A 19359-nucleotide genomic window follows, 5' to 3' on the forward strand; every position below is an offset into this window, starting at 1 on the left:
CGACAGCTGACACTTCCGGAGGTTCACCAGCCCAACGATTTGCTACGGCACCTTACAACTCCCCAAACCTACATACGCCTGACAAACACAGTTGCCCCGGGACGCCGGCACTCATGTTTTCAGGAGGACTGGAGCACCTTGCTCACTCCTTGAACTAAGTGGTCTCTACCAAAGTGTGGCGGCAACTTCCGCAGGGCAACTCAGCACTTTCCTCTTTGGAGGGGACATCTCAGCTGCACTGAAGCTGAAACTCACCTTCATTTCCATTGCAGGCGGGACACTGCGGCCGTCACCAGGACGTCTCTCCGGTGTGGCCAGAAGTCCGAAGTGGACGGACTGAAGTTCTGCGCACACTCTCTCTGCTCCCCGGCTCCAGCAGTGACTTTTGGTGACCGTAGAGCCCTCTACAGCCGTGGGACTCCTCTAGATTGTATACCTGCAAAGGCGCTCCCGTCCCTATTGCCAAAACTTTACACTGCTCCAACGCTATTGGAGCTGGGCGCTGACACAGTGAACGGTCCGACGGTCGTGTGTCGACCGGCAGACAAAGCGGCTCACTTGCCTTTGTAGGAAAGTGCCGGATGAGTCTTCTTCTAGCTAAACAGAGCGTTCTCTCGTCCCCGCTCAGCGGCAACAAGCTGCTCCTAAGACGAGATCTGTGTAGCACATATTGTCAGGACTTTTATCATTACCCATTCTGCTCCACTTCTACCTTGGTCAAGTTGAACGAGGTAACACGCGGAAAAAAGACGAATCTTTTGATTCGTGACTCATTTCTGCCAGTATCGAAACATCTCTTCTCAGCAACAGGTGAGGACAGGACCAATGCCACTACTCTTCAAAAACAGCCAGTAGAGAAAAAGAGTACTCAGTACACATCGTCCGAACTCTTTGAAAGAAAGCAAATACAGAACCAGACAAAAGCAGCCGAGTCATACGGCTCTCTCCATAGAGACAACTTCTCAAGATCCAGGAACAAGGTGAGTTTAGGAAAATAACAAACTAAGAAAAATGTCTTCGTGTACCTTTTTTCCTCTTGCTTTCTTTCCGTCCTGGCTCGAAAAGGAGAGTTTCAAACGGACAGTTTTCTACTTGAAGGACTATGCATCTCTCGAACGAGACATATCTACAGTGTTTTCATAATGAAGAGAGTACCTGCTTACGGTGGCTAGCTGGCTAGCCAAAGAGTAGACTACTTACGACCCAGACTCTAGTGCACCCAATTACTCAGTGCGCACTCTCCCGCCTCTCTCATGCTCACATGCAGAACACAACGAGACGAAGAAGACAAAACATGAAAACAGTCGGCGTGAAAAGGAAGTCTATTAAAATATCATACTGTGGGCGGCTGTCTGTTCGGACTCACCCCCCGCCTGTATGCACCACGCACGACCTACAAGAAAAGTCACAAAAACACTGTTTCTCCTTACACCGCCGACAGACAACGCGAGAAGAAAGAGATTGAAAAGAACGCTGCACTGGTTTCTGTGTCGATACCAAGTACACAGGAGACCAACGAAAAGGCAGGGGAACATACGCCAGCGCCTCTTTCCTCTGCGTGTATGCATGCATGCATGCAGTGAGTTGAGATTTCGCACATGCTCCGACTGCCCACACAGCAATATATGATCACGTTTGACTTCGACAAGTGTAACAGAATACTAAACAGAGAAGTCAAAGAATGTACGAAAGACGAAAGTTCTCGTCACATATACACACCATCTGATTACTACTCACTGTCGAAAGATAACAAAGACAACATTTCCTTAGCGGCCCGGATAGAGAAACAGTGGAAAAGAGAAGTCGCGTCATATTCCTCAGTAAATACTACGTGCAAAACCAGAGATTCTCAGTCACACTTGCATCTACACATATGCGCTATGTGGAATATAGATCTATCTGTGTCCTCACGAATACATTTTCTCTGTCTTTCTGTACACCTATAATCTTCGTATTTCTCGAATCTGTATGCGATGTCTATAATAGAACACTTTTACGTCTTCCCGTCTTCTCCCGTTTTTTTAGGGGCCTTCATCCCCTCAACACTTGGAGATTTGTCCAGCATCCCCAAACGAGAGCTTCACTGTAAGGAATGAAATGAGCATGCAGATGTGAATCTATCTCCTGAATAGAGATCACAAAACAGCTGACAACGCCGTCGGCCAGCTTATACATGGAGAAAAAATGAGGAAGCCTAAGAAAAACAGCGAAAATTCCTGAGACTTCTTATACACCTCAGTCGTAGTATCTCATGCTGCAAGATAGCAATGTCTATTGGAGATAGACATCCCTTCAACATGCACCAAATACATCTACTTCCTCTTCTTCTTTCTATCTTCTTTTCCTCAGGAGACAGAAGAAGCGTGTTAAAAGGACAACTTCTCTCATCAGGGTCGGGAACCCCTCGTCGTTGAATGCTTCTTCTATGAAACTTCGAATGAGAGATGAAAAGTTGAGAGAGAAGACGGCAGATATCATTCTCAGAGTGAACAACACTCCCCAAAGAGGGAGATAGATTCGAAGATGTAGAAGAGGACGAAGAACAGGAAGAAGTCGCGAACGCTTCAACTACTCTTTGACGGGGGTCCCCGTAAGTCTCTCCACTCAAGATGAGCTTCTCCGTCGAAGAAGAAGAGAGAAGAGGAGACACGTATTGCGCCTTTGTATCTGAAGCACCGTAAGAATCTTCAGCAGAAACATGGTTTGACCAAGGAAAGCCACGTTTCTCAGTAGGGACGTCCGGCGTACACACACTATCTACCAGGTGATATGAAGTATCTGACGCGGGAGGAGGTACGATGACAGGAAGACTGATGGAATTCCCTGATGGCTGTTCAGCCTTTTCTTCTGCCTCCGTCGCGTTGAGGTTTCTGTTGTTCTCCTCCTCATCTCTCTCTCCCGCGATTTTATAAGGAGAAAAAGAACGAAGACGAAGACGCCTTCTACCAGAAGTGAAAAGAGACCGTTTCTTCAGTTCAAATCCACTCACTTCCTTCTTTTCTTCCTGTGAATGATCCACCCTTTCAACCTCTCTCTTCTTTTCTTCCCCCACTCCATCACTGCTGTTCTCTCCAAGACAGTGTCTCGTCATCCTTCCGAGAACATCGTAAGAAGGAAGTTTTCCTGTCTCTTTATTTCCGTTCTTCGAACAGAAAAATCTTAACTCTTCTACATCGTTGTTGAGCATGCCAAGAAGATTACTGAGCACGTATTCCCATTCATTGAAAACCCTTTCGGTCCCTTCTTCTCCACCTGAAAGAAAGCCGAGATCATTCTTATCAGCACCGTCGTCTCTCGTACCTTCCCTCTCCTTTCCCCCGTCTTGTTGCCTTTCTTCTTCTCCTTTCCCTTCTAGAGGGCGAACGCCAGACGTCTTGCGCTGTTCGTGCTCCCCCTTCTCCTCGCATCCCTTCATTGTCATTCCGCTTATCTCTCGTTCTCCCCTTTCTTCTTCTTCTTCCCTAGTCTGTCTCCCTTCAACTCTTTCTCTCTCCTGTCTCCCTGTCTTTCCATCTCTCTCTCTTACTTCCCCAGGATCCACCTCACCACTGTTCTGTTCCTTCATGACATTTTCGCCCAGATTACATAAAGCATCCTCTCTCTCTGTCCTTTCATCACTCTCTACCTTTGTCTCTCCCACTTCTTTTTGTTGTCCTCTCTGGTCATCAGATACTACCGATAGGAGTGGAACCGTCTTCTTTTCCTCTTCTTCGTTTTCGGTCTTCTCCCTGTCCTCTCCTCTATTCCTCCCCCTTCCTGCACACCATCGAAATCGACTATCAGCCTCAGAAGAATGGTCTGCTTTCTCTTTCTTTAGACACCCTCCATCTCTCCCGCATGGAAACAGAGAAGTCTGTGAGAAGGAGACATTCTTCAGTTCCTTAATCAGTTGAAGACACGGAGATGGTTTCAAAGACATCAGACAGAAGAACGGTGAGGTTTCTATAGTTAAATGCCAAAGCGTATGTAAGAAACAATAGTTATCATTCGTTTCGAAAATTGCATACGAGGCTACGCCTATCAAAGCCAATAGAAGTCCTAGTAAGAGGTATATAGGTCTCTCTATATATTCACATATTCTTGCTCCTAAAATCAAGAGGAAATCACTGACATATCTTCTTATCTCTGTACCCATTTTCTTCAACATACTTGTAGACTTCCGCATGCAATGAAAGCATCTGTTGCCAGGGTTGAAGCGAAATGACAGAGACTGTAGACAACCATCATGGAGACACGAATGAGGAAGACAAGAGTGAAAAACTCGACGGAAGTTGCGACTCATCTGCGGAATAAGTCGAGTTGTCAAGAAATGAAGAAAGGATAGAACTCTCCTCACAACCGATGTGGGGCAGGGACAGTAGACACATGAGAACAACGATGAAGAGCTAGAAGTAGCGGAAGAGTGTACTAAGGTACGTGGAGACACCAGCGCATCATCACATAAAGGAAGGGACTCATGACTATCTTCTTGATAAGAAGAAGAGAAAGAGTATGGTAAAGGAATGCGCCTCTCAGAAGAACTCGAGACAGATCCATGCACAGTTCCTTTGAAAGACGAAGGACAAAAAGAAAAAGACTCTTGAATTTCCGGACAGATCGAGGGAGAAGAAGAACTGGAGAGAGGAACTGATGAAGATGATGAAGAGACATGTGTGTTGCTCTCCTCGTGCGCCTTCAGAGAATTGTAGCTAGCCCCCTCTACAACTGTAGACTCTTTGAGACATGTCAAGGGAGCACAGCATACACTTCTTTCTTCTTCTTCTTCATGTTGTTGCTCTTGTACTTTCCTTGTATCTCTTCTTCTTCCTCTCGTTCTTCCTTCTCCTTCTTCGGTGTTCTCGCTACTCTGTGCTCCTTCTTCCTTGTTCTTTCTTCTTTCTTCAAAGGTATCGTGACTGGGACACTGCAAACATACCGTGAAGCTCTTCAGATCTTCTCTTCCTCCTCCACGGCCACCATCCCCTCGCTCCTCTTCATTCTCACCTCTAGTAACCTCAGACAGGTCTCTGACCTTCATCACATTCCTCTCCCTTTTTCTTTCTCTTTCCGTTTCTTCTTCTGTTAAACTATAGATAGCAAGAGCTCGTAGCACGACCCTTCTTGCTTTGAAACTCCTAGATGAGAGATGAAGAAACTCTTGCCGTCTTACAGACCATAGACGAGGTATTCCCATAGAAAAACAACATAAAAGAAGAGATGTAAGAGAGATAAAGAGGTAGAGAACTGTCTCAACATCTCGAGGTGTAGGTGTCATAGCCCAGAAGATGACAGAGAAAAGGATGATGTGAATACAGAGCTCGAAGAAAAAAGATTTAAAACTCATCAAAGCAATCAGGACAACAGCAAAGGAAAAGTACGAAAAGATACAATCAAGACGCTGCCAGATAACAGGAGGAAGAAGAAAGCAACGATCACCGTCAAAGCATAAGTGATAGAAGGCTGACGCGCACACTGCAAAGAAAACGAACGGACACCCAAGGAGAAAAAGAGAAACAGAAAGAGACAGGAGAAAACAAGAAGAGGCGGATGAGAGCTTTCGTATCTGTCAGTGTCTCTACGTGTGTACATACACTCCATCACAAAAATGAAGAAGAAGAAAAGAGGGAATAAGAAGAAGATTTTCTTGTTCTCTCTGGCACTTCTCATAACGCACAGACACCCCTACAGTGAAAAGATTTGGTTTTACATGTTATCACTACTGCAACTGCCTATGCCGCCCGGAAGAAGCCTATAAATAACCCTGTCAATTAACGGACTATCTTGCTTCCTAGTACCTTTAGGTTCTATATTTGTTGTTCAGAGTATAACCTCCGAGATGTGTTCTGAAGCCCTTCACATACATGCACGGTTGATGTGTCTTCTTTATGAGCTGTAGGTACAGATACATACGGAGCTACATCAGCAAAGCTGAACACAGCCACGCTGATGATACACACACATATCTAAGTAAAATGACATCTCCACATCCATATGAATCTGGACACGTGTAAGTCCATATGTACATGAATGAAGATAGACTTACGTGCACATACCCAATACTGTAACCGAATGTGTGGTATGTTCTAGTACAAATTGAGATGGATGTATCTCATTCTCATTATATGTATTCACGTGTGCTAATAGACTATCCTCTTTGAGAATCGACACCTACAGCAAGTCCTCCGAAGACACACACTCCCTCAGAAGGAAGCAGGAAGAGTACTCGGGTGAACTTGAAGCACAAAAGTGTACTCACCCACAAGAGATATACATACATATATGTATACATAAGTACAACAGCTATGTAGATATATGAATGTTAGTACATCACCGGATACACACATACATATATAGACAGTCGAAGACAAGATAGAAACATCTCGGGAAGACTCGTGTATCTCAACACGTGAAGCTCGGAAGTACCCGAAGGAAGATACTGTACAGTGGCAGGGATGGTGAATAGAATGGGGATATCTACCGTTACATCATAATGACGAGAGTTTGTTTGATAGCTGAGGGTGCGTATCCAAAAGAGAGAAAAAACAAGAAAGGCCATGCGTTGCTAGAGGAGAAACGAGATAATAGAAGAACCGAGCCCCGAGTAGGAAACACGTTGAACGAGCCTGCTCACCCTAACTACATATATATATATATATACATATTAGTAATATACTCATGAATCGCACAGAGATACATAGTCATATATATATGGAGTATACGTCCACATGTGGGAATATCTACCTCGGAGACATAAAGATGTCATCTACCCGGAACAAGCTTCATTGTGGCTTTTTCAGTCTGAGGAAAGCAAGATTGAATCCACCCAAGAAAAGAAAACAGTGAGTGTTTGAAGACATTCATCACCTCATCTTCTTTTTCTTCTGTTTCTTTCTTACTTGCCATGCCGAAGATAGCTATCCTTAGAACAGCTCTCCATCTCATATCTCTAAAGAACTTGATTTCTTCATGAACATGTGCCAGCATCAGCAAGCTTTTTTCTTCCTCTTCTTTTTCATTCTCTCCATTCTCTTGTTCTCCCTCTTCACTCTCGTCTTGTTCCTTTTCTTCTCCTTGCGGATGATACGCCTCTTCTCTTCTAAGGTGTGCCTCCGCTTCTTCTAGACTCTCGTATCTCTCCTTTCTCTTTGTCTGCATAAGAAGCAGTTGCTTTCTTTCTTGAGCTTGCTGCTCCTGCGCCGTCGCTTCTATGAAATCTCTTAGCGAACTTCTCAAGACGAACAGAAAGGCGAGATTCGAGAGAACAAGGATGCCAACTAAGAAATCGATATACCACATGGGTAGAACCGATTTCTCACATGCTGCTCCAGCATACCCTAAGGTACATCGACAGTAATTCACGCGATAACCATCGACAAAACTCAACGGCCAACAATGGCCTTTGTGACATGTCTGAGAGAGAAAGCAAAAAACAGTGAAAAAGAGAAAAGAAGGAAGAATGAGGATGATGGAAGACGAGCGGAAAGAAAGAAAGAAGCAACAATGATGATGACAGACAAAGCGGCAGAAGGGAAGATTGGACGACAGAAACAACGACGAAAGACGAGAAATTGACAGAACTAAGAACAGCCACAGGCAGATATGAAAAAAAGGCGAATGACGAGAGAGAAAGAAAATAGAAGAGAGGGGAGAAAGCTCTGAGAGAACGTGTGAGCCGCGGAAGAGAAAGGAAGAGAGAGATGACGACACGTGATGCATCTTTCGGGTGAGAAACTGTCGCAAGATAGATAGATAGATAGACATACTAGAGACACAGGGAGAGACACAACGTAGGGACACGAGGACACATGCTTTGAAGAGCAACATGAGAGGCAGTTGACTTCGAGAGTTTGAGAGCAAGGGAAGTCCGCAAACCCCTGCCTGTAGCAGACTGGCAAGAGAGGAAAGAGAGGGGCACGTGCAGACTCAAACATTAAGACAATCGAGAGAGACATATACCTCAGCCTGCACAGTGATCAAACTTGCAGAAAAAGAAGAGATGCATGCACATACATGCTGACACTACATGCATGTGCATAAGTAGTCATGTAAAGAGAAAGGAGGTCTCGGCTGTACGTGAATAAGCACTGGAGCTATTCTACTAGTCTCTCTTCCTGTTGTTGTTGGTCTTCTTTCTCTTCTTTATCTTACTCGGTCAACAGGTCTCTCCACCTATGGATGTCGAATACATGGAAATCTCAGTCCGACCCTCACTGAAGCCGCTCTCCCTGCAGCGGATACGGGAGTTCCTACCTAACTACTCTCCTCAGCATCATCCCTCAGCCTCGGAATGAAGTCAACGCCTATCCACCTACTTGTTCACAGCCTTCATCGGCTTGTAGACGAGCATCGATATACACTCTGAAAGGTAGTGTATTATCATTCTCAGTCTCATCCTTCTTCTTGATGTTATTCAGTTCGCCTTCTTCGTCGTCTTCACCCTTTCTCGTAGGGATGCTTCGAAAAACAGTACGGACTTCTTTATCGTCTATCTTCTCATCGGAAACAATAGTGTCTCTTTCCTTCGCCATCGCGTTTTCCGTTTCTACATCCCGATACGAAGAGCGAGAGGTACTTGATTCTGAATCCTGCAAGGCTTTCAGCACAGAAGAGAGAAAGCGGTCTTTTTCCTTTCTGTTATCGAAGGCACCTCCACGCCTTCCCGTCTTTTGACTGCCCTTCTCCTCCGCCTTCTTTTTCTTCTTCTCGTCCTCAAGAACTCCTTGGAATTTCTGTGTCGCCTTGAAATTTGACAGGCTAGCCCTCGAGAGAATCACTCGGCGATGCTCTACTAGTCTCCAGCTAGCTAGATATCTACCCGCGTAGAGATTCCACGTGGGAGATGTCGACGCAACGTAGACAAAGGATCGGTCCTCGCTACGTTCAACTCGACCGCCTTTTCCTGAAGAGCTAGAAAACGACGCACGTACATCACCTTCTTCCTCTTTCTCTTCTTTCCCTCCGCCGTCCTCTCTTTGTTCACTTCCTTCTTCTTGTTTCGTCCCCCTGTCTCTGGGTTGGCTGGAGAGCCGCCGCTCAGGACTTCTCTTGTCTCCTTCCTCACTAGTTTTCGTACGTTGAAGCCGCTGACAGACAAAGGGGAGTTTCCACGAGTGATGAAAGAAGAGAGGAGATGAAATGGAAGAAGACGACAAGGAGAAAGACGAAAGTCCATCTCTTCGAGAACGATGAAAAGGCACAGCATTTTGTCTTATCGTCATATCGACTGTGAAATAAGATATAGGAATGCCGGTCGAGCTAATGTCTACCGATCTCCTCCCCTTCCTTTGATTCTCTTTTTCCTCCTCCCCCCTCTTTTTCTTCCGCTTGTTATTCTCTTCCTTCATGAAAGTATTCTTCGTCTCCGTGGTAGCTGTCGCATAACCAGGGAACAAAGAAGACCTTTCTTCATTCTGTAGTACGGGTGATTCTTCCTCGTAGTCTCTTGGAGATCGAGATGAGAATATGACCTGGGGCCGGAAGCTTTCGTTCTTATCTAAGTCGAGTGATGAACGGCTTTCTTCTTCCTCTTCCTCTCCACTCCTACTGATACGAATAGATGAGGAAGAGAAAAGACTAGGACTTGGAGCAGAAGACGACGACGAGAAAGGACTGTGTTCGCTCTCTCGGTTTTTTGAGGTGAAAGGGAAGGTGGTTCTATCATCTTCATCATTCTCGTCATTCCTGACGGCTGAGGAAGCACTAAGTTCACGTATACGACCTCCTCCTTCAACAAAAGCAATTCCTTCTTCTTCTTCTTTTCTTCCTTCCTGTTCTTCACCTGTCGCTTCATTCGTTCTCTTTACGGAGGAAGTGACACTTTCATAATGAACTGACGACGACTCTTTCCTACCCTCCGAGCCTCCATCTTCTTCTTTTTCTTCTCGTTGTTCTTCATTATAAACACTTCCATCTTCTTCCATCCTGAAGTCCCAATCTTCATCTTGGCATTGCATGCCTGGCATCTCCCATATCTCACTTGCGTCGATCTGAGCGGCTAAACTGACTCCTCCTGAGACGTCTTCGGGAGACAAAACGAGTTCCGTCAGAATCTCCGGGAAGAAAAAGGCAGAAGACGACGGAGAAGAGGAGGAAGAAGAAAAAGAAACATTTGCATCTGTAGTAAGATAGAATGAAAGTTCTTTAAGAAGAGAAGGGCGTAAAAATGGAAGAGACGGAGATATGAAGGGAAGGATCGGTATTGAACAAAAGTAGACATCCGAGGAAGAAGGAGACATAGGGCCAGTCGCTAGCTTGTCCTGAGATGTACATGAGAGACGAGAAGACGATCGACAGGTGGTTGTGATAGGCTTCGGGAAGAGGAACTTTCTCTCTGCATCATCTCTGGCATTCTTTGTATGGTGTGTCGAACGGTGAGAGTCTTCTCTCTCTCCCTCAGGAGTTCCTTTCTCTCTCTCTTGTTGTACGTACGAAAGAGAGTCTGAAACCAAAGCTGATGAGCTATAAGGACGAAAGAATGAAGAAATGAGAGAGGAGAAAAAGAAAATCACTCTGTAGAGAAATGAAGAAAAACTCTTATCACACGTCTTCACATCTGCATAAGCAGTTGAACTCCCGCCAGGATGAAGAGTGTCTCGAGAATGAAAGACCAAGCTGCGATTTGCGAGTTGTTCTAGAAGATGTCTTTCTTCTTTCTCAACAGAAGAAGAAGAGACAGTCTCCGAGGGAGAGAAGGGAGATTTTTGAAGAGCTGAGCGAGGAGGATGGCCAGAGTGAACTTGCTGCTGACGCTGCTGCTCCTCCTGCAAGAGAGTTGATTTGCATGAACGCCGTCGTATGTAAAAAGGTACAAGGGAGAAGAGATCACTCGATTCTTTTAAAGATTTAGACTCGTCCAACACGACATGCAGAGGACTGCTGTCTGACTGTTCTACTTCATTAACACTGAAGAAGTAGTCTGAGAAGAACGAAGAGGAAGAGGATGAAGAAGAAGAAAGAGAGGATGATAAAGACGCCCGTAGTTCGTTTTCCGTGTGTCTTTCATTCCTTTTCTTCCTTCTTGCTACGGAAGAGAGAGAAGAGAGAGGCGAATCATCTAATATGCTCTTGTCCTGTTCATTTTGGATTTCTCGGGATCCTTCTGGAAGTTCCCCGCTCAAAGCCGCCGGAGGCAGGAGAACTGTCTCGTTGTAATCCTGCTTCATATAGAAAGAAAACAGCCATGGACCAGGAGCTGTTGGACGATCAAACTCAACACCCTGAGATAGGAGCCAAAGTTTCTTCTTCTTCGTCTTGTTCGTGTTCTCTGCGCTACCAAGCATATTCTCCTTCATTTCTCTTGCAACCTCCATCTTCCACATACTTGTTTTCTCGAGCTGAGGATGATCAATTCTCTCTTTCTCTCTTTGTCCCTTCACTATGCTTGTATCCATCTTACGAAATGTTTCTTCTTTCTCGGCACGATTCTCTTTGGATCTTTTCTCCCTCTCTTCTTCGGAAATGTCAGTCTTTCGTTGAACATCCTGCGGTAGCTGTTGAGGTTCCATTAAGAGAAGAGGGACAATTCTCCACGTGAGTGTAATAGAAGAGACTGCATGCCGCATAGAAAGAGGCATTTGATCTACAGGAACTGATACAGACCACTCGATCGAATCTTCAACCTTTGTGTCCTCTCTGGAGATCTCTTGACGACTAGATTTCAAGCCGCCTTCGTTTTCTTCTTCCTCTCCATTCTCTTTTGTCTTGATCTTTGAGAGGTGATCTGATGGAGGACGTCTTAGAGGCTTCACATCAAAATAACGGGACAACACTTCATTCACCGGGGTTAACGAGGACAGAGACTTCCTCTTCTTCTTCGTCTTTCCGTCATCGTTAGGGGTTGTATGTGTAAGCTGCTCGATGTTGCTCATAGTCTTCTTGTCCGGATGAGCCGTCATGATGATATCCTCAGGAAGTGCCTGCGTGACGTTCTTTGGGAGAAAAGCACAGTTATCGATGAGAGAGTTCGTCGTAATCTCCGTAGCAGGATCTGACAAAAAGGAAGTTCTATTCTTGGGTGGCACTTGGAAGAATCTTTTTCGCCTTCCCCGACTGCCATATAGACGTTCTGACTTGTTTCTTGGAGGCGAAGATAATATAGAAGACGATAAAGATGATGCAGAGGGAGAGAACAAGTTGGAGGAAGTAGAGGAGGCAGACGATGAATCCGAGAAGGAAGTGTTACCTGGTCTTCCATATTGTATACGTACGCACGCAATGGGACCGATAGACGGCGGCAGGGAGAGAAGGCTTGCATCACCGCGTTCTATAGATGATGATGATGAGAACGATCGTTCCGGAGGGTATGAAGACGAAGAGGATGAGTGAGGGGATGGACCATCCTTATCTCTGCTTGTTTTGGCGGAGATGTCAGATGTGTCAGCGCCAGGATATCTCCTGTCGTTGATTTTCCTTTCTTTCTCCGAAAGATTCAAACGAGATAAGCAAAGGAGATCTCTCTGCATGCGTCTGAAGAAAGTAGAGAAAACTCTAGGTACACGGCGGCGACGACTGCTGTTACGACACAAGGGCGAGGCAGAAGGAGAGAAGACAGCGAAAGGAAAAGAGAGGAGAGAACCTGAGGTATTCTCTTCGGTTTGAAGGGACACAACCTGATGCCATTCAAAAAGAAAGGAAGGGGAGGCGCGGAGTCCTAGTCTCCCTGTCGGGGTGTTTCTATGTCGGCTCGCAAAGAAGGAAGAAACCGAAGAAGAGAAAGAAGATGGAGTAAAGGAAGAAGAAGAAAGGAAAGAAGACAAAGAAGAGCGATGTGACGATAGCTGTCTGTCTGAGGGAGTCGATGAGGAACATGTCCCCTGTTGAGAAAGGGAGGGCGATTTGATGTAATCAACGACATCGATATCAGGAACAGTGAAGAAGAACTGAGAGAAAAGCGCATCAATTTTGTCTTTTCTTTCTCTCACCTCACGGTGAATCTTCCCCTTCTTCTTATCCTTCTTCTCTCTCTTCTTATTACCCTCACACATCTCATTCTCTCTACTGTGACAATTGCTGCTGGGAGTCTGTGTCAACTCACTACCTCGTTCTATTCCTCCTTCTCCTCTCCGACCTGGCGTTTCATTCAACGAACCAAGATTATTTCTGCTTGTCTCCTCTTTCTTCTTTCTCTTCTCTGTGTATGTCTTCGGGGTATTCTTCTGTTTCTCGTTTGAACCTTCTCTTCCTTCTTGTTCTCTTCCTTCTCCGATCGATGAAGATGAAGGAAAGCTAGACAGGAGAGACGTCATGAGAGTTGTCGTCGTCGTTGTAGCGGTGAGTGTTTTATTTGCTTGTGCGTCAAACTCTGTAAGACGAGTAGACGAAGGAAGGGCAGATTCGCCGATAGAATGAGAGTATCCGTGATCACCAGTAGTATCAGTAGGAGCATCGACATTATCATCATCATAGAGAGCTCCAGAGAGAGTGTTTATCCGAACGGGCATGCTAGATAGTTGAGATTTAGACGGAATACGAAAGAAGTGAACATTTCGATTATGACCAGGATCAACAGTAGAGTCAAGCTCGACAATTTCATCTTGTGTGAGGAGAGGATGAATCCTGAGATACTTATCTCCATGAAAAAAGAGGGACATAGCAACATTCATCGAAGCCTCACCACTTCCCGTTGAGACTTTCTGTTTGTATACAGCCATCTCATCGATTGTCGATGCAAGCATGACATAGTACAAGCGTTCAGATGCAAGAAATGTAGACATGATGGAAGAAGAGGAAGATGACGAAGGAGACAGAGACGGGACAGCTAATGTCCCAGTTGGATCTTGATACGAGACGGAACATCGACATGACACCGCGGGAGGAGAAGAAGAAGTTCCGTCATCCGTTCTGAAGACATCCGTGAGTTCACCATGGGCTGGAGTCATCGGCGACAATCTTACTGATGAAGTGTACGTACAGTCGACGAACTGTTGTGAGCCGTTGTGGTCACTTAACGATTTGGAGAGAGGAAGAAAATAGGTCCCTGGAGATGAAACGTCTAGTCTTAGGTTGTAATTGACAAACGTAGCTGAAGCACCCATTCAAAGAAAATCTCAAAAAAGATACTCTTCATAAAAGAAGCGAAGCCTGGATGTGAGACGCTACGGCATGCCACTAAACGAAGCTTTTCCAACACCACATATTCGAAAAGATGACCCTCAGTGCCCTCTTTACAGACAGAATGAAACTCCTTCTCTCCTAGTGTATATACAATGGACTATACCGCATCTACCTTCCGTGTCCCGGTACTCATTCATGATAGCACGGTAAATCATTCTCGTCTTAGAAAGGAAGGACGTTGACAAGAAACAGAAAGCACCAGCGTAGAAAGGACAGCGAATTCACTGAGAAGAACAAGTAGCTCCATTCCGAATCTAAAACTCTGCGGGTATGGAAGAGAAGTAAAAAGGAGGTCTATGCAGAATCAAACATACAGACTCCGTATACCACATACACACACATAGAATGACAGGATGCTCGATCAACACAAGAGAGTGAAAAGACTTTGTTCCTGACTAGAAGCCTCATTCCAACACGCAAAGATTAATATTCTCTCTCTCTAGAGAGAGAGAATATTAATCAAAATAGAGTCAACTTTGTGTATACACCCACCTTGTCCACACAAACATACACAGAGATCACATACACGACTAAAGAGTCATATTCCTGCGTTTAGTGAATATGGATATATGAACCTACCTTCTGTATGTATATATATATATATACAATAGAAGATGAAAACCACATCGCAGGCACTTCGTTTTCTCAACTGGTGTGACCTGTAGAATCGTCAGAGAGAGGGAGCCAGGTACGTGCAAGGCCTGGAGTTGGGTAAGGGTTCCCAACGCCTGCCCAGAAGATGACTTTCTTTTCTTCTCTCCTCTCGAGTTCTCTAACGATTGCAAGCGCTTTGAAGTATTGTTGATTGATCCTTATGAATCTAGAGTTCACACGTACTGTACATACACCAGAGAGACTTACGTGGCTTATTCCATCTAAAAAGAAAGACTCCTTCCCGGGGTAATGTGAACTCCTTCACCTCAACCTTCAAGCTAACATACTCAGACGATGCTTCTTCTTCATCCTCTTCTTTCTTTTTCTTCTTATCTGTCTTGCTTTGCTTCTTCTTCTTAACAGCATCGTCTTCTCCCGCAGAGTTACTACCCACCCGCAAGAGTCCTCCACCTTCACGCCCGGCTGCATCAGCAGTAGCTCCATCTGCTTCTTCTTCTTTCTCTCTCGATTCTGCGTTTGTACGTCTCTTTCTTCTTTCCCTAAAGATACCAGCATCATCACTTCCATCCTCCTCCCTCACCCCCTGCCGCTTCTTCATTTCTTCGCCAACACTCCCATCTCTATCCAACCCTACCCTTCTTCGTTCTTGCTTTTTCCCCTGTATTTCCTCTTTATCGTCTTCTTCTCTACCTTTCCACGTAGAATCCTCCCAGGAATTCTTCAGGAGCGCCGAGACAGGAAGCCTGACATAGACCCTTCCTGTAAGGAACGTTCTATAACTGAGAGAGTAAGTACGGACGGGTATCTCGACAGCACGTGGAAAGGGAGACAAAGAATTGTGAGAAGACCGCCTGCTCGTAAAGTCGCGCTTCTCTTCTCTACAGCACGGTGACGGAGAAGAACGATCTGAAAGAGGGCTAGAACAAACGACGATTTTCCTGTCGTTGTCCGTTGAAGAACTCTCGTTGTTCTCTTCCTGTCTCCACTCCGATACAAAACGTCTCTGAAGTCCTAAGTCAGTCTTATCTTCGTGTTGCAGTTCTCCAACTTTGTGATCCTTCTCTTGGGGATTTCTCAGTTGGCTCTCTCCCCCCCCTACTGAACTGGCACTGACCTTCGTCTCATAGAATCCGGAGAGAGGGTGTGAAAAGGTCCTCTCTTCCGCCCTCTTTTCTTCTTCCTTCGTCCTCTTCTCCTCCCCCTCGAGCTCTTCCTTGTTCTTCTCGTCTGCCTCCTCTTGATACTCCTTTGTTTTTGCACGCAGTCGCCCTAGACGTTTCCCACCTCTCAAGGGAGTACGATACTTTCCAGCCTTCTTCGTCTTCTCTTCCTCTTCCTGTCGTCCTTTGCTTCCACTTGCTACCATCGTCTTCACCATCATCCTAACCCGTCCCATCCTCTCGTAATGCATCGCTCTCTTCTCTTTTTCTTGATCCTGAAATCCTCTCTCTCCCCTATCAAGAGACGCACTGCCCTCATCTTTCCAGGCGTCTTTACTCTCCTGATCAGACACCATGTGGGTATTACTCTCCTCTTTCGTCTCACTCACTGCGGAGAGAAGCTCGTTTCCTTCAATGTAGGAAGAACTAGTCAGATCTAAACCTGCCTGACTGCGCTCAATCTCCCTTGTTCTCCTCCTCTCCCCGGGTTCTTCTTCTCCCTCTTGGCTGCTGTCACTTTCTACGACAGCACGTCGTCTTTGTTGAGCAATGTTGCCCCCCGTGTTTTGCTCCGACATACTGTCGAAGTTCACAACACCGGCTGTATGTACAGTTGAATGATAGACTAATGATGAAGAGACTTGAGCTGATGGCGAGGCTCCTCGAGACCATTCTTGTGCCGCCACAGGAAGAAGAGGAGGCTTGAGGTGTACATACACTATGTGGCGAACGAAGAACAGAGACAGGAGGAAGGGCAGAAGTAGGAAAGATCCCGGGAAAAAGAGAGGTTTGGATCGAGTACCGCGAAAAGCAAGCGAAGCAAGAGGAGACACAAGCGAAAAGAAGGTAGAGATGTGCGCCAATACAGTCATGATGAAAAACATTCATGGAAGGGCACGTATTGCAAGAGCAGAAATGGTTTACTGGGGCCAGACATCGCTCCTATTGTGAAAGAGAAAATCACACCTGGAGGAAGTATTCAAAAACTAGACAGAGAGTGTCTCCCCCGACCGTAACAGCCTAACACGGTAGGTCATTCGCAAGGACGAAAACCTCCCGGTCAGCACAAGCGTGAGCGTGAACAGCCCTCTGTCTCTCTCTCTCTTGTCCTCCGTCTCTCTAGCTAATACACAGTCAGTCATGGGTATACACACCCGCGGGTGGTAGACGGGTACTGATATGCTGCTGAAGTGAGTCTTCACCCTCAGATACTGCTGACGGATAGAGAGAGACAGAGATGTTTTTTACTTTTCTAGTACGGAGATGACAAAGAAAGTTTGGAAAATGTGAAAGTTCCTGTCTGGCACCCGTGTCTCCAGGTGTAGAGCTGCAGTCACTGGTAAGAAGGACGACAAGAGTTTGAGGGCTAAGGACGGTGGAAACGATTGACAAACCGTTTGCTAGGAAGAGGCGAATACCTTTCACCTTTCTTTTTGCCGAGGAAAGCGAAAAATCGCTCATGTGGAGAAAGAAAGTTACTGCGGAGGGGTCTTCGATGCCCTCACACGGCGGCTACTTTCTACGTCTCCAGTCACATTGACAGATGAAAGAAAACGACGAGGTAAGAAACAGGAGAAACGTGTGTGTTGCGAGGTCTGCTAAGATTCGGACTGAGAGAAGTGTAACGACAAGAGTGAGAAGAACTCTAATGAGACAAGCAAAACAACGCGCCGTGTCTCCCGACGCGGATGATAAGAAGTCACTGGGTGCTGTACCCGTCATCTGTCGATTGGCTTGAGAACAAAGAAGTGCCTTGGCGGGAGGCCATGCACACCTAAAGTGAAAAGACTTAGGAAAGTCTGGGAAAAGACACGGAAAAAAGAAAGGCAGAAACTTGAGAAAAACGAATTAAACGGTGTTCAGGAGACAAACCGTTTGAGGAGGAACCAATTCAACCTCTCGTACCACTCTTCCGGTGAAGGCAGGCAATTCCAGAAACTCATGAACTGCGTAGGGGTAGACAAAAGAGAGAACCTACGCTATTTGCTCTTCTCAGTCAAACGTGGAGAAGAAGAAATCGACGGACAAACCGGCGTCCGACGAGCTACCGCAACCCGAGAGAGTCGAGTTTGAGTAAAGGAGCACTCGCGGGAGTTGCAAAACTGTATGGGGGCTTCCTCCAAGAACCTTCTCCTGTCTCCTGCTGGGCTGGCCACCCGAGCGATGCGCCCGATAGGATCGAGCAATGGTCAGTGTGGAAGTAAGAGCATGGCCTCATTGACAGTAATCCCTTTCTACTTTTCCTGTCGTACTCCCTTGTAGAGAGCATACGTTCGTCTCCTTTTCATGAATACCAGTGAAGTCACCGAGCGAGGTTCTGCGGCGGACATACCCAGCTATTCTAGCGAGGATGTCTCGCTGAGAACGCCAAGAGCGCAGACTCTCACTTCCATTCTGTGTTGTCCTCCGGCATGTATTAGCGACAGTCTCCTTGCTTGTATATCGCGTTTTCTCGATGGTATCGACACTCCGGCTAAAGTGCCTTTTTCTCCTCATACGCTCGTGACTGATGGAAAAACGGACATATTTACTTATTCTAAATTTCCAGTTGACTTCCTACATCTCGGCCACTCCGAGTTCGAGTTCTGTTGTAGAAAACAGTGGGCACTGTCTACTATGGTAGAAAGCGGACGCTTGGGGCGATGGACTTCACGCCGGCGCCGCACTACCGCCGCACCACGGACAAACGAGGCACCGAGAGCTGAGTGAGAAAGCGGGGCCGCGGTTAATTAGTTGCTCATGTGAGGCTGCCCCGGGAAAATCACAGCTCCTGGCGGTTCAGCGAACCCAGCCAGGAACGTCTTTTTACTGGCAGCAGTAAAGTTGGGATCCTTTCTCTGTGGCTGATGCTGATGGTCAGTCCCCAGAGACTGCCGTCGAGCGCGACCCCAGGACTGTCCTCTGGCTCTCTCGAAACAGCACCCATGAAGGAAGGCCCCACCAAGCAATTTGGATAGACCGTACCTGTCTTGTCGCTATCGCAAGAAGGATTCGGGACTGGCCGTGTGCACGAGGATCGCGCCCGCGAGTGCGCTGTTTAGCCACTTGTCTGCAAGCCAAGTGTAAGATGGGGAGTACGGGAAGCCGCCAAAAAGGACGGAGTAAAGCGTACGACGTCGGAGCCCAACAGGGCGGCGACTGGATGAAACACGGGAGTTGGTTCTGATTTAGTGTGTCGGGGACAAGCAATGCCCTCGGCGTTGGCGACTGCTGAGTGACAGCCTGAGAGCCTCTGAGTTTCCGAGTGATCTTGTTCCCTTCGAGGTTACATGCTTCCGAGCTAGACGCGACACTGTCCCAAGTCCTCACAATAGTCAAAGGCGGCCCCCCCCACGAAAGGTCTTATCCGTCCATGTGTTGTGGCCTGCCCGGACAAATCCTCTCTCTGCCCGAAACAAATTCGTCAGTTCCCGTGAGCATCTACTCTTTTCGGAGAACCTCCAGATCTGCCTGTCCGTCCTGACCACTTCCACGTATGAGGACAGGTTGCCTT

General features: G+C 46.4%; 1 protein-coding gene across 1 annotated transcript; it reads right to left on the reverse strand.

The window, feature by feature from the left end:
• Positions 1-697: 697 nt before the first annotated feature.
• Positions 698-17884, reverse strand: CSUI_002992 (uncharacterized protein). Its single transcript, XM_068063190.1, has 4 exons — positions 14953-17884; positions 8292-13999; positions 6876-7389; positions 698-5451 (listed from the first exon to the last, which is right to left on the reverse strand). Exons 1-4 carry the CDS (start codon positions 16748-16750, stop codon positions 2195-2197), a joined length of 11277 nt encoding a protein of 3758 aa, XP_067924836.1. The 5' UTR covers positions 16751-17884; the 3' UTR covers positions 698-2194.
• Positions 17885-19359: the final 1475 nt, after the last annotated feature.

The sequence above is a fragment of the Cystoisospora suis genome (assembly GCF_002600585.1).
Source record: "Cystoisospora suis strain Wien I chromosome Unknown contig_1260, whole genome shotgun sequence".
NCBI lineage: Eukaryota > Apicomplexa > Conoidasida > Eucoccidiorida > Sarcocystidae > Cystoisospora > Cystoisospora suis.

Coding starts and splice junctions, on each gene's coding strand:
- CSUI_002992 (XM_068063190.1), bottom strand. CDS start 16,750: ATGTTTTTCATCATGACTGTATTGGCGCACATCTCTACCTTCTTTTCG. Junction 7,390..8,291: donor CCGATGAAGGCTGTGAACAA/GTAGGTGGATAG, acceptor TTTCTCTCTCAG/ACATGTCACAAAGGCCATTG. Junction 5,452..6,875: donor AGCTATCTTCGGCATGGCAA/GTAAGAAAGAAA, acceptor TTTTCTTTGCAG/TGTGCGCGTCAGCCTTCTAT.